Source organism: Falco naumanni, chromosome 2 (assembly GCF_017639655.2).
Source record: "Falco naumanni isolate bFalNau1 chromosome 2, bFalNau1.pat, whole genome shotgun sequence".
NCBI lineage: Eukaryota > Metazoa > Chordata > Aves > Falconiformes > Falconidae > Falco > Falco naumanni.
This window is the reverse complement of record NC_054055.1, coordinates 14591668-14611573: the sequence shown is the minus strand read 5'-3', so window position 1 is coordinate 14611573 and position 19906 is coordinate 14591668. Positions and strand designations below refer to the sequence as shown.

General features: G+C 38.7%; 1 protein-coding gene across 6 annotated transcripts in view; it reads left to right on the top strand.

Annotated features, from left to right (window-relative positions):
- Window positions 1-19906, top strand: part of FRY (FRY microtubule binding protein) — a 217443-nt gene that overhangs the window by 75860 nt on the left and 121677 nt on the right. For all 6 annotated transcript variants that reach the window (XM_040583936.1, XM_040583935.1, XM_040583933.1 and 3 more), the window contains exons 2-3: window positions 1289-1488; window positions 17758-17811. In XM_040583936.1, the coding sequence (XP_040439870.1) occupies window positions 1369-1488; window positions 17758-17811 (174 nt within the window). In that variant the 5' untranslated portion in view covers window positions 1289-1368. The remainder of the gene's footprint in view (window positions 1-1288; window positions 1489-17757; window positions 17812-19906) is intronic.

The following is a 19906-nucleotide window of genomic DNA, read 5'->3' as shown; positions in this document are numbered from 1 at the left end:
CTTCTGGTGTAGCAGCCACTGCTCCCAGTTTTGTGTCATCAGCAGCTTGCTGAGGGGACACTCTGTCCCTTCATACAGGGCATTGACAAGTAAGTTGAACAGGACTGGACCTAGTTTTATAGTACTCGGATTGATTTTTCCTTCAGTTTTCCAGAAAACCAGTAAGTAGAGCTAAGCCTAGTACATAATATCTTGGTACTGGTTATGGGGAATTTGGAGAATCATGGGATTGTTTAGGTTGGAAGGGATCTCAGGAGCATGATTAGCCCAACCTCTGCTCACCAACTGTTGATGGTTTCTCAGAAATTTGTCCAGTCAAGTTTTGAGTATCTCCCGAGAGTGGAGTTTCTACCGTGTCTGTGGACAGCCTGTATCAGTGTTTGATTGCCCCCTCACAGTGGATTTTTTTTCCCTATATCTAACTGGAATTTCCTGCATTCCAGCTAGTGACTGTTGCCTCTTGTCCTGTCACTGCACTCAAAGAAGGGTCTGGCTCCATCTGTGCCATACTCCATGAGGTAGCTGAAGACTGCAACAAGATCTCCCCTTAGCCTTCTCTGCTTGAGGTTGAACCGGTCCAGCAGTCTCAGCCTGTACTCCCTTGGCCTTGCTCTAGAATAGCAATTTCACTGTTGTATAGGGGAGCCCCAAACTGGACACCAGTACTCCAGATGTGATCTCAGAAATGTCAAATAGGACTGAAGGATTTGGTACTTTCCAGAAAACTAATACATAATGAACATCTTTTGGCCATGTTGTGTCTGACTCTTCATGTAAGATTTGTATTGGTGAAATGTCATTCTTGATTGACCTCAGTGTAAATGAAAGGAAAAATCAGGCCCTTTACATATCACCTTAGTCGAAAGACCAGACTCCTGACTTTTGCAAGGATAGATCAGTCTGAATAGCAATAAGGAATAAATTTGTTACTTGACAACTGAGTTACAGCTCTGGCCTGCAAGACAAAGGATAAGAAATTAGGATGTTACTCATTTAAGTGTCAGCAAGTCTTAGCATGTAGAAAAAGAGGATTGAGTGTGCACTGCGTAGTTAACACTACTCAGGTTTAATGCATAAGATTTAATCTTTTATTTCTCCTTCCAGCCTAGATTATGTATATTTTACCTATAAATATACTATGGAAATCATATTTATGTGTTGTGTATTTCTTTGATTATCAACTAGTCTCCAGTTTTGCTTTGATAGTATAGTGGGCCATTGGAATGCTCTGGAAAATTTAATATGTGTTGAATTACCCAAAAGTAAATGTGCCTTTTCTACATTTCAGCTTCTCCAGTTGGTAACGGATATATCAAGCCACCTGTCCCACCTGTTTCTGGTACACAGAGAGAAAAAGGACCTCCAGCCATGTTGCCTATCAATGTTGACCCAGACAGTAAACCAGGCGAATATGTCCTGAAGAGCTTGTTTGTTAACTTTACTACTCTGGCTGAACGCAAGATTCGCATCATCATGGCAGAACCTCTTGTGAGTAAAAAGAAACTCCTAAGTATTTGTGTACTTTTCTTTGAATCTATTTTTAAATCAGCTTTGCTTTCTATGCAGTGAAGGATATTTTGTTTGTAATCTGTGTTGGAGTGTGATAGTGTTTCCCAAACTGTAAGATACGCTACTACGGCAGTTAGAAGGTTGTGGGAGAGGACATAGGTATGCAAGATATGCCGAAGGGGTGACATGAAAAGTAATGAATATTTTATTTCTGTCAGTGTGATTGAGAGGCAGAAGGGGTGTCAACCAGCATAGATTTAATGGCTGGGAGAGTGGTCATTTGAGTCAAAATAGATTAGAAAATGCTGAAATATGATAAAAACAGTATTTGTGAACATTACTGGTTTTCAGGTAAAACATGAAAATGAATAGCAGTGCTGGTTTGTATTTGAGTTCGGACAGTAGTAGATTTCATAAACTAAGTGCTCTAGCACTTATTTTCCATACGTGAAAAAGCATCCAGTATTTGAAAAAGGAGCTACATTACAAGGTGTCACACAGTGATAGGGCCATTGTTATTTATTTTTTAGGGAAATTCAACATGTAAGTATGTCTGTTGCAAATTTTTCATAACTGAACTTTTGGGAGTCTGCTATTTTAACTTGAGATTCATTTTATATACATTTGTGTTATTTTGATTATGGAAGAATAGCTTTGTAACTGGTATTTTAGTTCTGACAAGGTACAAATAACCAGGATCCTGTATTTCTGAGCTGTAAGGGAATCTTACAGTATTTATTAGCACAGTATAGAATACTTAGTTCAGTTCCCTATTTTCAGGTCTGGATGTTCTGAATAGTAAAATTAAGATTATCTTGATTCTGATAGCATCTGTTTAACTTTATGTCTTGATTTAGCTTCAGAAGCATCTGATGCTTGTAAAGATTTCCAGGTTTTCCTGTGAAATGTCAGGTAGATGCAAGATGGCAGAAATACTTTACATAATTTGTAAACAACACAAAAAAAGCGGACAGAAAGGAATATTTTGACAAAAATCCAGTTTTTTCTTCTTTCATGAGTCCCCTCCAAATCACAAAAAGTAGAATGAACTGACAGTCACAGTGCAGGTCCTTAAAAAAAAAAATATGCCAGCAGCTATTTATTACCATCCAGTCTTTGTGTGACACACAGTGAACATCTTTTAACATTTTAAGACAAAATATGTTGTAAAATGACAAGATCAGGGAAACGTCAATAAGAGCAGGACTGAGAACATAATTTCCTTGTGATACCTCTGTTACTCTTGAACACTAAGCTCTGCATTTTCTTGTAATATTTCAGACATAGATAGGAACCAGTGACCCTGATCTATTCCCATTTCACCTTGTGTTAAGATGATTTTGAGTTGCTGTGTGTTGATGTATTATTTTTGTCGCTTTGAATATCTGAATGTTGATCTTGTCTTATTCCACAGGCTGTTCAGTGAAATTTTATTTGGTAAACTCAACATAGAATGTAAAAATATGACAGGAGGCTGGAATGTCATTTTGTCCACATTTTCAGAACATATTTCTTACAGGGGCCTAACTGTGAGACCCTAACAATAATTAAATGACATACTCATATCTTATTAATACTAACAGAACTTACAAGGCACGGCATGCTGATGTTTTAGGGTGAATGTGACAAATGAGTAAGCAGGATTTTGTAGACATTCAGTCAAAGTGATCTTGAAATAATTAGGTTGTAATGAAAGAAGTGACAAGGGAAAATGGCAAAAACTATTCTGGAACAATGGCTAAGAATTTAAGTTCACCCTTTTTGTGGGGCAGCTGTTGGATTTTTAGCAGCTCTGTTCCCACATTTCTACTCTACTGACTAGAATTGTGACCAGAAAGTCCCAGGGATTTGCAGGACAAATTTTATAAATTGATGGTGCAGAGCCACCCTTTGGCCTTTTTTCACAATAGGTAGTCAGATGGTGAGCTCTTTGAAGATTCTGTTCTAATTAAACTCAAACGAACTTCAAAGAAAATCAGACTTGCAAAGTGCTCTAACAGTGAGATGTTTCTAGTCTGAATTCTTTTAAGTCATTACAAGATATGACAGTTTAATTTTATAATGAGTGATAAATACTTAAGATATCTTTTAGAGAAGCTAAAATGATCTGTTTATAATATAATTGCTTTTTCCTCTCTTTTATCACGTCTAGCTCACATTCAAGCTCTGAAGTTACTATAGGATTAAAGACTTACTGATAGATATTTTACCTAGATATTTCTCTTCATACACACATTTTGCCTGCTTATCCTTTCCGATTATAATGACAGTTGTTTTTATGATTTTTTTCTCTCAGATTCTTTGGGTTCTCTTTCATTTTTTCTTTCTTTCTTCTGTGATGTACACAGAGCCCAACTGTAAATTACAGTGTTCTGACAACTATGGTGAAAAGACAGGTTTGTGTCCCACCATGAGCTGCAGATGCTAGCAAGGCCCAAAACTTTTTGTTGTTTTCTAGGGCAGCAATGAAGGGCATAGCACACACACACACACACCTGCCCTTCTGCAGCCTCATGAGACCTCGGCTGGGATAGCAAGATTCCAGCGGCAGAGAAAGCAGAGGGTAATGTCACCTACTCCTCCTGCTGCCTTGGCTGTCAACCAAGTATGATTTGACATTTTGGTTACTGGATCTGGCAGTGATCATCAGAAAAAGCGCTCTCCCCAGTTATTATGTTTTCTAGGCATGAATCTAATATCAGCTCTCCACTGCTGAGTCTTTAACAAATTAGAATGGAAACCTTTTATTTCTAGATGTGAGAGATTTTTTTAACTTTGTCTGGGGAGTATTTTATTTGGAATTTCAGGTCAATTTTTTTTTGCCTTTTAGCGTCTCTGAAATATAACAAACATTTAAATAATTACATTAAGTTCACAATTATGTGGCTAATTTTTAATGATTAAACTACTGTACCCAGATGGTTGAGTTATATTAATCCAAATTAAAGGTATTTATTGAAAGGGATTTTCCAGTCTATAAAATTGAATTCACATAAATGAAATGTAAATAATTTCTTCTTGATAACCTTTAATAATTTCCTGTTTTTTTCTGTAAATAACTGTTTTCCTTTATAGTGAATATTAAGAATTTTTCCTGCATACCTTTTTTCATAGCTGATTGTGTTCATATTTAATTTTTATCTATTTATATTGTAAAACTTCTCTACATTGCTTCACTTACAAACACAATTTGATATTTTATTACTGCTGAGTTTTTTTCAAGCAGTGGTGACCTTAAAATGAAGCTAGAATGAGGAACCCAGGGAAATATTTTGCCAGTTCAAATGATAAAATGTGTTGACGTATCTTAGCACTGTAAGGAAAAAAAAATAGGAAATAGTTTCCTTTTTAGGACTGTTGATTACCACTTAGGGTAATACTTCATCCTGTGCATACTGATTAGGCTAATCTTTAAATACGGCTTTCAGCAATACTTACACACAGCTGTAGGCATTGATAAAACATAGTGAGCTACAGGCATTGACAGTGGTTAATGGTTAATTTAGCTGTTGGTAAACTTTCATTATGCTTTTCTCCTGCAAGCATCTTCTTTTACTGAGCTTGTCTGAATTCAAGATCTCCCTGAATACTGAACTCAGGAAGAGAATTCACTCATTACAGGATTAGGACTATAAGCATATTCGTGTATTCTGCCTTTAACTTTCTATTTTTATTAGGTAGGTTTTAGTTCACCATTGGAAAAAAATCTGAAAGCAGTGATGTGGTTGATACTAGTGTATTTATTACTCCCATTTCATTAGAAGCTCAAAGACATTAACATACACATCTATTTCAAAACTGGGCTGGTGATAACAGCCAAGCAGGTGGTTAGGAAGACTCTGAAAGGGCAAGAATAATGTATGTTTGTTTTTGCAACCAACCAACAAGTAGGGTGGCACTGCTATGCAATTACCTTTAATCTGGGCTTCACTTTATCTAGGCAAGAGAAGAAATATGCTAAGGACAGACTTGGAAGAAAAGGAAGTAGAAGGTATTTTGGTTTCTGAGGACTGGGCTGTGCAACTATTAAAATGTATACAGACTATAACAATACCAGGCAGTTTTATCCCACAGCTGTAATGTAGAATTTTCTGGTTTACATGGACTAAAATTCTAGCTGCATCACATGAGTAATGACTCTTTTGTTGTTATCTATAATAAGGCACATTAACATTACACATTTTTTATGTTTGAAGTCTGCATATATAGTTTGACATACACAGGGGCTTTGGACCCCTGTTCTTTCACACTGCACAGATGATGGCTTGTTGAATGGGCAGATCTATGTCTGTCAGTCACAGAACAGTCTGGAGGACCGAGGACAGTCATTGCCCTCAAGAGAAGGCCCATCCCCTAGTGCTCCTAGGAAGTGTCTGCTCAGCAGAGTTTCTTTCCTGCAGGTTGCTGGCTGGATCCCAGGTCAATTTTTTAGACTGATAGTTGGTCTCAGTATTTTATGCAACTCCTAGCCATATCTAAGGACTAAGTTTGATTTCTGCCTGGATTGTCCCCTTAGTTTCTTTCTACTCAGACTTACCAGCAGCTAACTCCTCTGTTTCAAGAAATCAGTTAAGCAGAACAGTGGTCTCAGTCATCATTCTTCCATCGTTCACTTATCAACCTTCATTGGAACTTCGCTGGCTCTCCAAGTATAGTCCAGTACTCAAAACCCAGCTCTGCCCATGGGTCAGTGAAGCCCAAACTAGGCCAGATCGGCTTGTTCTTTACCCCAGTAGTGAGAGAGGCAGCTAAGCCTGGGAGATATCATCAGTGAAATAAGCATGCTCTACTCATGTACTCAAAAGATGTGAAGGCACAAACACATGGGAAAAATCAAGCTTCAGTACTGAAGATGGAGAGCATCAATACAGCGAAGGCAACTCCAGTGGCATAAAGAGCCTTCACTTCCCCTTCCACTCATCACCTCGGAAGTAATATCTCCATCTAGTTATCTCAGCACGTATCTCAGGCTGAGACCTGTAGCAGAAGCCAAGTGTAGAGCAGTAGTCCTTGTAGGGTAGCTAATCTTGAACCTCAGGACAGTTATCTTCCTGAAAGACCTGGAAAGGTTTGTGTGATTGAAGCAGCGGTGACAGATGAGACATCTATGTAATTCAGGGGGGACACGTCGTAGAATTGAAACATGGGAGGGAAAGAGTATGAAAGACACAGCTGGAAAAAGAGAGGAAGAGACAAATGTAGGGTTTCAGAAGTAATTGTGGGGATTGCAGGAGGATGGAGACAGGATGCAGCGTGGGTCAGCAGCATCCATACAAAACTAAGGGAAAATGTTCATGCCATTTTAGCAACAAGGAAGGAAAAGGACACAGTTTTGCATAGCCATTGGCATTGGCAATTGCAGCTAGATACAGGTCCATAAAAATACATTTTAGAGCCAGGCAATGTCAACAGCAGATTCCTCAGTGATTTCAGGGTTTCCATAGCTGAGCATGTGGGTAGAATGCTGTTTGAGGTTTCAGATACCATGTGATGGCAAAACTCTCCAGGACACCCACTGTCTCTGGGCTTTGCTGCTGCATGAATGCAGTTGGAGGATAGTCAGTGGCACATATGATGGTACAGATCGCTAAGAGGATTTAACATTGGAAGGCAGATTCAATCCAAGGTCACTGAGGCTGTCACTCTGTATCACGTGTTGACCAATGCTTGCAAATATAGCAGACAATCTACCACATGCCCCTAATCACATTTTTGTGTCATTTAAGAATATTGGTTATTACCACTATCCAGAAAATGAAAGTTGTACTACAGTCATCTCAGGTCAGTTTTATCACTGGTCTGTCAGTGAAGGACAGAAAGAAAATCATGTACTTCAGTTAGCATTCTTGCCAGATAAGTAGCAATGGATTAAAGAGGTATCTTTCCATATATTCACAACAGCGTCATCCTTTGCATGCTTTCAGACTCCTGTTTGAAGTCAGTGAAGTACTGCTTCATCAGGAATGAGCTAAGTTTTTAAATTTAAATTTATGTGCTCTTTTCTGGGCATGAGTCTGGCGTGGTACAGTTTACACATCAGGCAGCTCAAATTACACTATTATTTGCCCTTGCATATCTGGTGGCGTGACAAATATGAGAAAAACTTAAATACTTTCACAGTTTGGAAATCCACCCGATGAGGTGTTGTTTCCTTAGCTGGGCATGTAGTACAGGTGGAAGCTATGGCTTTTATGGCCATCATACTTGTAGTAAAAGAACAGTGGAATGATGTTAGCTCTGCAAGGGCACCCTGGCATCTAGAAGTCTGTCAGACCGCTACCAGTAACTGGGAAAAAAAGGCTTCAGATCAATTCACCTGGGGACGCATCTGTTATGGTGCAGTTATGGCCTTTGAGATAAACACATAGCCAAGAAAGCCCAAAATAAAGGAAGTTCAAAGAAGACTGTTGACAGTCATCAGAATTTCTGGAGTTCACTTTTAAAAATATACCTTTCCTCATCTATCAGTCTATTCTACCTAAACAGATGCCTAGCTGATGACAGTAAGTAGCTACCTGATGTTAAAAGCAGCAGTGGCTGCAGGACAGCAGACCATTAGTGGGGTCAGTAAGCTGTCATTTATTACCCCTGGTTGTCTGAGGCTTAAGAGAAAGTGGTTTCTGTTTACAGCTCTCAGCTGTGCCTGGAGCAGCCTTGCAATTACAACTCTAAATTTATTCAAGTCAACTGATAAGGGCTTCCTATAGTTTTGATTAAATCAGATCAGATTACTCTGAATGGGTAACCAGCAGTCAGCGCCTTGAGCGCACTAATAAGCCTTAATGGTCTCCTCCGAGCCTTGCCCACCCCTGCCCACAGCCCAGGACCCCATTCCAGGTGCCTGGGCTGAACATCCCAGCCACAGCCACGTCACAGCAGGGCTGGTCTCCAGCTCCCTACGGCCCTACCCAGCCACCCCCCTGCCCAGCCACCCCCCTGCCCAGCCATCGCCCTGTCCAGCCATCCCCCTGTCCAGCCATCCCCCTGTCCAGCCATCCCCCTGCCCAGCCGTCCCCCTGCCCAGCCACGCCCCTGCCCAGCCACCCCCCTGCCCGAAACAAGCCAGGAGTCTTTCTGGCACAGCCATGGCTCAGTACTCAGTAGTTGGTGGGGTATCTGTCCTGCCTGGTCACAGAGTATCCTGGATGTAGACGTCCAGACATGCGTTCTCCATTTTACTCTGCTGTACATTTTAGCAGAGATCTGTTGCCAGTCCTCTATTTTCATTCCTAAGGGTTGCATATGTGGGAAGCTTGCCCACCCTTCCCAGCCTCCCTGCTTTTATTTTTACCAGTTTACCATTTTACCAGTTCCTTACAATTGCATTAAAAGAAGGAACCTCATCTACTGCTTGGAACCCAGAGGTCCCCTAAATCCTTGTAGCCCTGCACCCACCATGGGCAGGAGGTTTGACCGAAGGTGAGGACAGTGCTCTCATAATAACTTGGAGAATGTGATGAGCTTAAGAGAGGAGCAACACATCCCCCATTCTCTGCAGGAAAAAATAAAGCTTCCTGCATTTTTCTACCGTGGCCTTGCACAGAAGAAATAACTTTGCTCTTCATAAATCGGTTGGTGTAAAACTCTTTGCATATAGGATTGGAGCGTCAGTTAACTTCTTTGCTTAGGAAACAAACATGTACCAAATGACCAGGGTACATCAAGGTCAGGGAAGAGCATCCTCTCACTCTCTGCCAGCTCTCAGAAGAAGTGTCAGAGATGGAAAGGAGGGAACAGTACTGTTCCACTTACACGCTTTTGACTGCAGTAACTTTATCTCCTACATCTATTTAATTGACCACTGGATCTTTCAGGTTTTCCATTCCACAGAGTTCTGCTGTCACAAAAACCTTTTCTTCATAGAAGTGATTATTATAGGCATACCACTGAATTAATATTTTTTAAAAATACTTGTATTGGCTGATGAAAAGCACCTAGCCGAACCACCTTGATGAACAGCTGGAACAGGGCTTTGAATAGCAGTTTCATGCAAAGGTCTTAACGTGGATGTGGAAGTCTAGATCTCCATATTCTTGTGTTCTTACAATGCTAAAAATAAGTTGCATACAAATCACTGTATCAAATGTTTTTTCAGAGCATCATGTTTATTCCAGTCTCACAGGCTCATAGATGAAAGATATTGAGCTCTCCTACTGCATCTCATCACACCACTCTTGACTGAAGCCTTATACAAAGAATCATTAATTATTAAGAGTATGACTCCCGAAAGCATTTTTCCTGGCTTCACATCAAGAGCAAGGTGAAAACTGTTTTTAGGGAGTATGGCTTGGGCTGGGTGTCTGTATTTTGAGCACGTTTGTGTTCCTATTATGGAGAAACCTTTTTATGGAAATGCATTGTAATGGGTCTCAGCACAAACAACAGAAGGAGAAATAGGTATTTACTTAATGCGGTTTGAGAAGTAAATCATACATATCTCACCTTGAAGCAAATGCATCATATAAGCAAAAAACCTGTCTTTTTTGTGTGTGTCTTGCTGTAGTCAGGCTTTGTAATGTAATAGCCATCTTGTGTTCCAACTCAACAGTTTTATTACCGCTGCTTCCTATAACAGACCTTTCTCATTTCATTAATACCATTTTTATTAGTTCAGCAATGACTGACTTAAAATGGCTTAGAGTTTTTTTGAACATTCAAATTTACAATCAACTATCAGTTTAGTTGATAACTCCTTTAGGAGTGTAAATCACTGAATCTGTAATAATTGATTATCAGTATAGAAGTTGGGAGTATTGATAGTGTCGAACTTAACCCATGTAAATCATTAGTTGGACTTGGGACTACTAATAAACTCAATCCTGTACCTAAAATTCAATTAGCACTGTCTTAGTTCATCCATTGTATTAACTGTATAGGCCTTCCTCAAGCTGTACATCACGGTCCTTTCATGAATTTTCATCATAAGTACAGATGCCACTAAAACTTAACATATTACCTGCCCCAGCAAACTGGGTTCCAATTAACAAAATTTTATCTTCTTACATTGGAAGTTTTTAAGTCAGAATCTGTCAGTCTACTTATACAGGTCTATGATGGAACTGTTGTCAACATTAAGTATCCACACTTTGTTTCTAGGTGCTCTTTTAAAATTTATCAAACATACAGTTTGTAAAATTCACCTCTTTTTCTCTACACCATAGTACTGGAGTAATTAAAATCAGGGAAACCCAAGGGAAAGTATTATGATAGCCCACCTTACAATTTGCATGTGTTTAGACAGAGGATTTTTATGTGTTCATTAAGTTACAATTTTTAAAAGGAATTCCTATTAACACAAACCTGAAGATAAACAGCAAATAAAATTTGCTTTCTCACTTGTGCTAGAGTCTGCCTCAGACTTCAGTAAAGTCATCCTTAGTACTCTTTTCAAGCTTTCAGATTTTACAAATGCATGTATTTAAAATATTTCTTTTGGAGCTTGTCAACTGGTAGCCATCAGCTTATTTGGGTTTATAATACCTTAGTAAAAGGCTTTTTTTTTTTAATTCTTACCTACAGAAGAGCATTTTATGTCACAATGGAAAATATTAGAGAAGATGCAAATGCTGAGAGCAGTAGGGGTTTTGTTTTGAGAGGGGATTTTTTGGCAGTTACCCATTTATCTGTAAACAGCGTTTAACCTTTGTTTAAAGTTTGTGATTGTTTATTATCCACACTGAGTTCAGGTCATGTCTGGAAATTTTTCTACTGTTCAGGTAAGAATGTCAGAGTTTTTGAGTTGTTTGCAGAAGGTAACTGAAAGAAAGAACTTTTTTGTTTGTTTTCTGTAAGGGTTTTTTTTCAGGTTCCATGCTATTTTGGGAAAGTTGCAGTGCTAATTTTTGCACTGTGCATCTAATAGCTTAGAAAGCAATCTATAATTAAGTGGGCTTATGTCTCTCTTCAGGCTGCTTGGAATTTACATCTGTAGAGTATTCATTCTGAAAATGTTTGTTATTTCTTTGGCTTGTTTAGCTGTTTTTTCTGATACATCAGTTACTTCAGATTAAACATTCTCATAACCAAAATATCTGAGTGCCCATATTTTAATTTTGTTGCTAGACAGCACAGGTAAAAGATGCCTTTTGAAAACAATGTGATAGTCAGACAAAAATTAGCCTGTAATACCTGATGTGATGACATAAGCTATCACTGAGTCAGAGCAGTACATGACGTGGTGGCAAAGAGGCAAGAGTCAGAGCCAGTGAGTGAAAACCTGTATTTGAAGCTGAACTGATGTTTCCATACATAGTTTTGTATTCAGCAGCACAGCAGTACTGGGCACATCTTTTTACACATGAATGAAACAAGAGCTATTACAAAGAAAAAAGCAATTGCGTGAAGAAGTAATAGACTGAATAGTACTGAGCCTGTCTTCTAAACATGCACCTTTCATTATTTTTATGCAATAACTATAACACCAAGTAGGTTTTTGACCTGAGTTTGCTAAAATAAAAATTTATGGGGGATGTAAAATGCTTTTACATACATTTCGTAGTCACTTGAAATGTCTTTTTTCTCCATATGAAATACCTTGTACAATTAGCATTGCTTTTTTACTTACTTTTCAAAATTACTTGATGTTCATCAGTTTAACGTTTTTGCAGTCTTTAATATTGTCTTATGCAGAATTGTAGTGTTTTCTTGAAGCTATATTATCATATCTTTTTTATTATGTTTGCCTTTAGAATTTCCTTTGGTGTATGCTTAGAATTTCAAAGTTTAATAAAGGAAATCCTATTTTCTGTTTATTTTACTATCTGTGTACCATGGTCACTGACGCAGCCTCTTAAAAGAGGTATCTAGCAGCTAATTGATGCTGAGCAGAGCAGCAAGAAAATGAAAGATTCAGTTGTCATCCACCGAACCAGTAATTTATATTTTTATGCATGAGGACCTGCTGAATTGCAAAGAATGGTTTTGACAGGACACTAATTGCCTGTTTCATAGAAGTTCCAGGTGTGAGACATTTGGGAGACGATCAGAGGAAACAAATTGTGCTTTTCAGTCAAAAAGCTTGGCTCTCTTAATTGCTTAGATATAAATTAACTAGGCTTCCTAGGGTGGTGGTGAGAATTCCCAAATAGTAAAAAGGTAAATAAGAGATGAAAAATATTTCCCAAGACATCCAGTGCTATTTTCAGTATGACAGCTTTTTTTTTATGGGACCATAGACTGTTCTATCAGTTTTTGAGAGGGCAAACCAGAAGTGAATACTTGTAAGTTCAGCTGTGTGAACCTGCCCAATGCAGGATCAGCACTGATCCGTTCCGGGAGGGAGGAGGTAGGAGCACACAGCTGAAGTGGAGGCAGGGACCAGACAAACTGTCCACAAGGCAACAAGTTGGTAGTTCAGGTGCATCTGAAGGGTCCATGCGCCTCTGTGGAATAAAGTTGCATGTGCTTAGCCTTAACAAGCAAATAGGTATCATAGCATTTTCTCCTAGATGATACAGATAATAATCTATGCACCACGTCAATGCAAGATTGACAGCGATATGTTTTCCAATACCTGTATATATTTTATATATATATATATATATATATATATATATATATAAAAACAATGGCAAAATAAAAAATCTGGTATCTTTGATCCAGCTATTTTTGGAGCAGACCTTTTCTTACAAAACACCACTTTCCTTTCCTGCTGAAAAGAATGTAAGACAAAGATGCTGGGGGGAGGGGAGGTGTGTGTGTTGCCATAATGATGATTCATTGTAAGCAGGAAAGAATTACACATGGGGTTTTTTTGGTTCTTAAGACTGCACTTCATGCATTTTATATATATTGTAGCTGTAGTATGAATGTGGTCTGTGTCTACTCTGTTTTATGTGAAAAGGTCGGTTCTGCTGTTTCTTTTAGGGAACTCTTCCATCCTATCAGACTACTCAGTAGAGTATGTGTAGCTGCTTTTTAGCATGCATTGCAAAACTTACATTTTGTATCAAAATATCCTTTTATCCTCCATGCTCTTATAAAAATATAGGGTTTACAGTACTCTGTCAATACAGTACCCTGTCATAATTCAGTAGGAATAATGTGCCTAATAGTTGCTGAGGTTAGAAATAACTCTAAGGGGCATTATATATTATTATAACATGGCATGGTGAAGCTTAATAGGCACAACATCCTTTTTTTTTCATGTTTCCCTGAACACTCAGTTCTGTGACAAGTGGGCAAGAAGAGCTATTCCTGTGTAAATTTACCCAATTATGTTTGTGTAGCAGTCCTGAAAAAGCATTAATGTATTAACCATTAAAAGTACCTAACAGTCTTTGGAGAAATGTTTTAGTGTGCCCATGTGAATAGACGGTTTGACTGATCTGTTATTTTTTAGATAAATTATAAATATTATAATTAGTTGATGTGTGTAGATGTGTTAAAATACACATTTTCCATTGCATGTTCAACATAGTCTATTCTATTCTGTTAATGTTTTCAAAACAGCAGTGGGGCAGAGGAAGGAAATTAATTTTTAGGTGAGCATTTTGGTTTGTAAACATTGGTGATGCAAAAAGTTTAGATAGTTTTATTGAAAAACAATAGTTTCAAATATTATTTGCAAAAATGTCTTTGCTGATCTTTACTGCTTATCTCTAATGTGTATTCATGTCATGGGAGTTTCCAGCATGAACAAATACAGAGTGTACAATTGAAGGCAGCACTTCAAACAAGAAATAAGGATGTTTAACTTGGTGATTAAAAATGGAAATGTTATTATTGAGAGCCCATTCTTCTGAAATTTTCTGATGTTTTTTATAGCACAGAAAGGTACGGGCTCTTTCAGATTAATCAAAACTTTTTTTATTCATATTTTGTGGATGTAGGCTTTGGCTCCAAATTCAGCCTACCTCTTCATCCAAGATTTGGAAGACATTTCTGTAGCATGTATTATAGCTACAGAGACTCAAACAGTCAACTCATAATGTAAAAGGGCCTCTTTGCCATTTCTGAACTGGGTGGGCAAGAAAATAAATAAAAATAAAATAGTGCCTTGAGGCTGGAAAACATTTTTAAGATTTTTTTTTAAACTTTAAAATAAATGTATCTCCAGAGTAAACAGACTGTTGTGGAGTCTATTATTTAGAGGCAATTTCACTTTAATATATGTTTTAACCTTGCCTTTGCCAGTCCTGAACCTTTGGTATATAATGAAAATGTCTACCATGAGTATAAATATGTTTTATATAGTAGCTGCCATACCAACAATGTGGAAAGTGCTGTATTAAATGAAATGGTAAGATTTTTAAGGATATTAGAATGAAGTGGTATAGAATAGGCAAGTTGTTTACAGTAGATGAGAAGAAATTATCTATTGCCTAAAGAAAAACCTGCTGTTTTTAAAGAACACTTGAAGCACTTGCGTGTAGTTGAGCTGTCTTTGAATTTACTCAGCAGCATCTTCCCGAGATGATTACTTGTCACCCTCACTGTGCAAGCAATCATCTTTTTATATATTAGAAGCTCTTAAATGCCAAAAACCATATTTGTATCTGACCCTTCATCTTCATTCGGCTCATTATCTATTCAGTACTCATCATTAGGAATAAAGTAAATAGTAATAGCTCCTACTTTGACTTCTCTCAAATCTCCAAGCTCCAAATACAATTTTCCATGGTTATTGCCATTCATTGCAACAGGGGTGCAAGGAGTTGCTCTGACATGGGCAGCTCGCTCCCAGAACAGCGGGTATGTGCAGAGACACTTGGCTTCATGGGGTCAGCTTGAGTCCAGCTGGGCTGAGCTGTCGCTGCAGTCACGGCAGGCAGCGTCAGTGGCAGCGCTGTAGCTGGAAAGAGTCGAGGAAAAAGCAGCAACAGCAGCAACCCGAACAGGGGGATGAAGAGGAGGCTGAGACAGCTGCAGCAGCAGCTGCTGCCTGGCAGGAGTGCAAGGAGAGGGGAAACAGCAGGAGCTACAGTAGGTGCAGGATGGGATGAAGGGGAGAAAAAGGCCTAAGTTAAAGCCCCAGACTAGAGACATTGAGAAGTTATGGCGGCAGCACCCTTCCTGGGTTTTGATGGGTGTCCTTGGCTGGTCTCCATCCCAGGGCTGTCTTCTGCTATGACAAAGTCTTGCATGGCCCATGAATGTACCATCGCTAGGGAAGCCCTGGTCTAGTTGCCTGTAAGAGGGAAAGAGATGAGTGGTATAGCCTTGCCAAAATGGAGGGGGGATCTTCGCTAACTCAGAAGCACAGCCCCTGGGGAACATCATCATTGGAAACTCAAGTAGTTGTGAGGTGTGTCTGTGCTTCCAGAGATAGGGGACAGGTGATTAGGACATTTTCAGATTTGCAGTTCCAGACCTGGGTTCCCAGAGCATGTTTTGTCTCATTTAATTGTGCTACCTTACAGATAAACATGTGACAAGGAATCTCACACCTTATTTCTGCCTGAAACACTGGATGCATTTCTGCAGGATTTTAGATACTACTGTGAAAGCCAAACATTGCAGCGTCGGGTATGAGAACACAAGACTGCTGCATGCTAAAGCATTACTGAAACAGACCTTAAAAAACTTGTCTGTGGTAGCACAAGTCTTTTGTAACAGAATCAGAAATTTAGTTAAAAAAAAAAAAAAGAAGATTGTGTGTTGGGGTTTTTTTCTAAACTGCACTAATTCTCAGTACATTGATTTGTCCAGGACTCATGAAAACTTAAGGAATCTTTTTCTTTCTAAAGTAATCGAACACTGCTTTTGAAAGTTCATCTGCTGTCCTTTTCACTGTGGGACAATAGACAAAAGAAGTATTGTCCTCCATGGACACAATTAGGTGGGGTAGCACAGAGTTACTGATTGAGGAGGTCTGCAGGTGGGGTAGTGTCCTGTCTCTTTCTGGGCTAAAGGGTTTTACTGTGTCTGTTCATTACCAATAATCTGCCATAAAGTTCTAATTAATAGTTGCCTTAATGTCACTTGAAGGAGTCACTTTAGACATTAGAGATAACAATGAAAAATATTAACGACTGTCCTGGATAAATCAGTGACTCGGTAGAAAACATTTTGTTGATTTTTCTATTTGGTAGGTAGTCAGGGGATACTGTGGTCACCCTGCAGCCAGCCTCCTTGCCAGCTGGCATTATAAATGGATCAGCATAATTAATTTCAAAATCAGTCAGCAGATTATACTGGGTAACACTTTCTCCAGAGAGAAACATGAAATAATAGAAAGCTTTGGACTGCCTCAAGTCTCTCCATTCCATTATCTCAGCAGCTTTACAGATTTCTTTGTTTTGCATCTCACATCCCCTGGCAGTGACAGTGTTTTGCCTGATACATTAACAGATGCTCATGAGTGTAATAGTTTGCTGAAAGCTGAACAGAAAATCTCATGCTGAGCTGGTGGGAGAGCCCTGATCTTGCAGCTGTAGAAGAAGATGCATGATTTACTAATGAATAAGGCACTGGCACATTTCAGACACCAGCAACAGTAGTACAATTCAGCACAGAATTGTGGTGGTGACATATTTTTTCAGACTGTCGTCTGCCTTCATGTATTGTTTATTTTCAGTGTGGTTTAGGAGATTCAGGTTTTGTACACTGTTGCATTTTTCAATGGACTATGTACTTCTACATGCCTCAGTAATTGAGCCTGCTTGGCACGAAAGCCATAAAGGTAAATGGATGTTCACACATGGGTACTCCTTCTGAGATGGGCAGTTCTCCTTGGCCTTCGCAGGTACTCTGGGAATGTGTCCTGAAAATTTGCTTCCATTCCAAAAATGAGTTGTTTTTTTTTATTTTCAGTAATAATTTCTTCCACAATTATGTTCCTTAAAAATGAACTCTGTGGTATGGGATCCTTCTAAAATCACTTTCTTTCAGTATGCACTGCGTGATGCACTGTATCTATGGACATGTTTGTATTGCCAGGTAGTAGTACAACAGGTAAGTACATCATGTACCTAAATAGAGCTCCTTGGTTTTGTATTAGAGGAAATAACAGGTGTTTTTTATGATTTTGAAAGAATTTATCATCAGTGTGAGCACCAAGTAACTCAGGTGTAATAGATGGTTAATCCTTTTATTTCTTGGAAAGACACTAAAGACATCATGTCAGTATTAGGTCATATTTATGCAGAGGTCTCCTTTGCATATGAAACAAATGGTAGCACCAGCATGAAACTGATCAGGAGGCAAATTATGTGAGTAAAAATCTAACAGGAAAAATAATAGTAGAGTTGATAGAATATATCATAGTATTGGTTTTCAGTAATACATATTTACTGTATTTCCTCTTAGGAGAAGCCACTGACCAAATCTCTGCAACGAGGAGAAGACCCCCAGTTTGATCAAGTAAGACACTTGAAATTACATTAGTTCCATTCCTCAGGCTAGAAGACAAATACTTAGAAGGCAATCTAGTGTCCTTATCATTGCATACTTCAAAAGTAATATCTCTCTAGTCAAGTGATGAGTGCTTTGCCTAACCATTCTTGGGTTTAAATTAGGAGGATTTTTGCAGTGTTTTCAAGCTCAGTATTTTTTTGCCATAGAATTTCTTGTTTTTTATAGTATATTAGGCAAATGCATATTATTTCCTGGCTGTTTTCCCTGATGGAGATTTAGAACCAAACTTTGTATCTTTTCAGAATATCTGGTTTTGAAACAGGTGCACAGCCCCCAGTCTTTCTGTTATGGGGTTTCTCATATGGTTATCAGGGCCTTTAGGATCATTGTCATTGCTGTTAGTCCCATCAGTCTGCTTTGTCTCTGTAGCTGTGACCGAGCATGATTTACATGCGCTCTACCCTTCACATAGGCTAAGCCAACCTGTTGTATTTAAAATTAAGCATAAATTCAGTTGTTTAGAGTCAATGCCTATATATGACAAGGTAAATAATAATTAGAGAAAAATGATTGGCAGGAAAAAAGAATAAAAAACTGAAATAGAATGTATGTAATTAATTAGATTTCATTTAATAAAACAACAAAAATGTAATTAATAAAATGGAATTTATATCTGGCATTAAATTAATAAATCTATTATGTGAGGGAAATGGAACAAGTATAAAAATAAAACCAACAGCAATATACACACTTTTTAATGATATAAGAGAATGAGGTTTTGTCAACAGTCTTCCTTTAAAAAAAGAATCTACAAAAAATTCCTACTTAAGTAACCTATTTTGAAATAGAGAAGGATAGGTGCTAAAGCGTTTAACTTGCATTAAGGATGCCAGAACTCACAAAACTCACTCCCAGCAGAGGAAGGATAAACTGAAGGTGTATCATAAGCAACAAGGTTTGCTGCTGCTCCACTATTCCTGCCTCAGCTGCCATTGTTGTCACCATTGCTTCTATCTCCATGGCTGCCCACACCAGCGTGCGGCCAACCATGCCAGAAATACAGGACAGAGAGACAGAAGCAGCAGCAACAGCAACAACACTGAAAACAACTGAGGCTAATGCCATAAGCTGCAAGTACCATAATGATTAACTTAACTTTGAGAGAGGAGGTAGGTATAGTAGGACTTTAGAACCTCACACGAATTTAACACATTTATCGTGCTTTCTAGGGCATTGCACCAGAAGCAAGGATGCCTTGTGAGACCCCACTGGCATTCACAAAGGCTCACTTCATAATTTTAGCTTGGCAAAGTTACGCTCTCTAGGCGGTTCTGTAGCTGCTTTTTGGGAAGGACTAGCCTGCATGGAGGGCTGTTCAGAGCAGGAGATGAACGGTAGGACTTGTGCATCCCTGTCCGCCTTGCTGACCGCAGAGAGACCCCACAGGGGAGCCAGCCACTGTAGGCTAAAGGAGACTGCTTTATGAGTACTCCCTACCTGCCTAATGAAACTTTTTGTGGTATTCTGACTTAAATTTTATATATATTTTTTTTTCCTTCCTGTGGGAAGGGTGTCAAACACAAATGGGAAAGAAAAACAAAATAAGCCACCCATATGCAAACCTTGTGATACAGTTCCTGCAGTGTATTAAACAAACACGTAATGGGTGGCCATGATTTGATTAAATATTCATGGTTAAGCAAATTGTGGCCCTTTACAAGGAAGAATTAGAAGACTTAACGCTTCTCCTAGTTATTGGTAAATAGACAGAAAATCAAACAATTAAGTCAAGATCAATTAATGAGAACAGCCAATGCTTCCTGGAGTAAAGCAACTGCATATTTACAACCGTAGCAATTTACTCTGAATGCTGGCAGGAAAAAAACAGATGCAAACAAAAAACAAAGGCGAATTTTGCTATACACAACATTTGCATGTATTTCTAACTGGACTAAAGTCCTACCTTTGTGTAGAGTTGACGGACAAATAAAGCTGAGTGTGCCTTAGATGTCTTGTCAGAAAACCTTGTTTTCAGTGCCTTGAAATTTTCCGAACTATTCAGATTGAAATGTTCAGACTATCAGTCTGCCTCAGCCTCAGT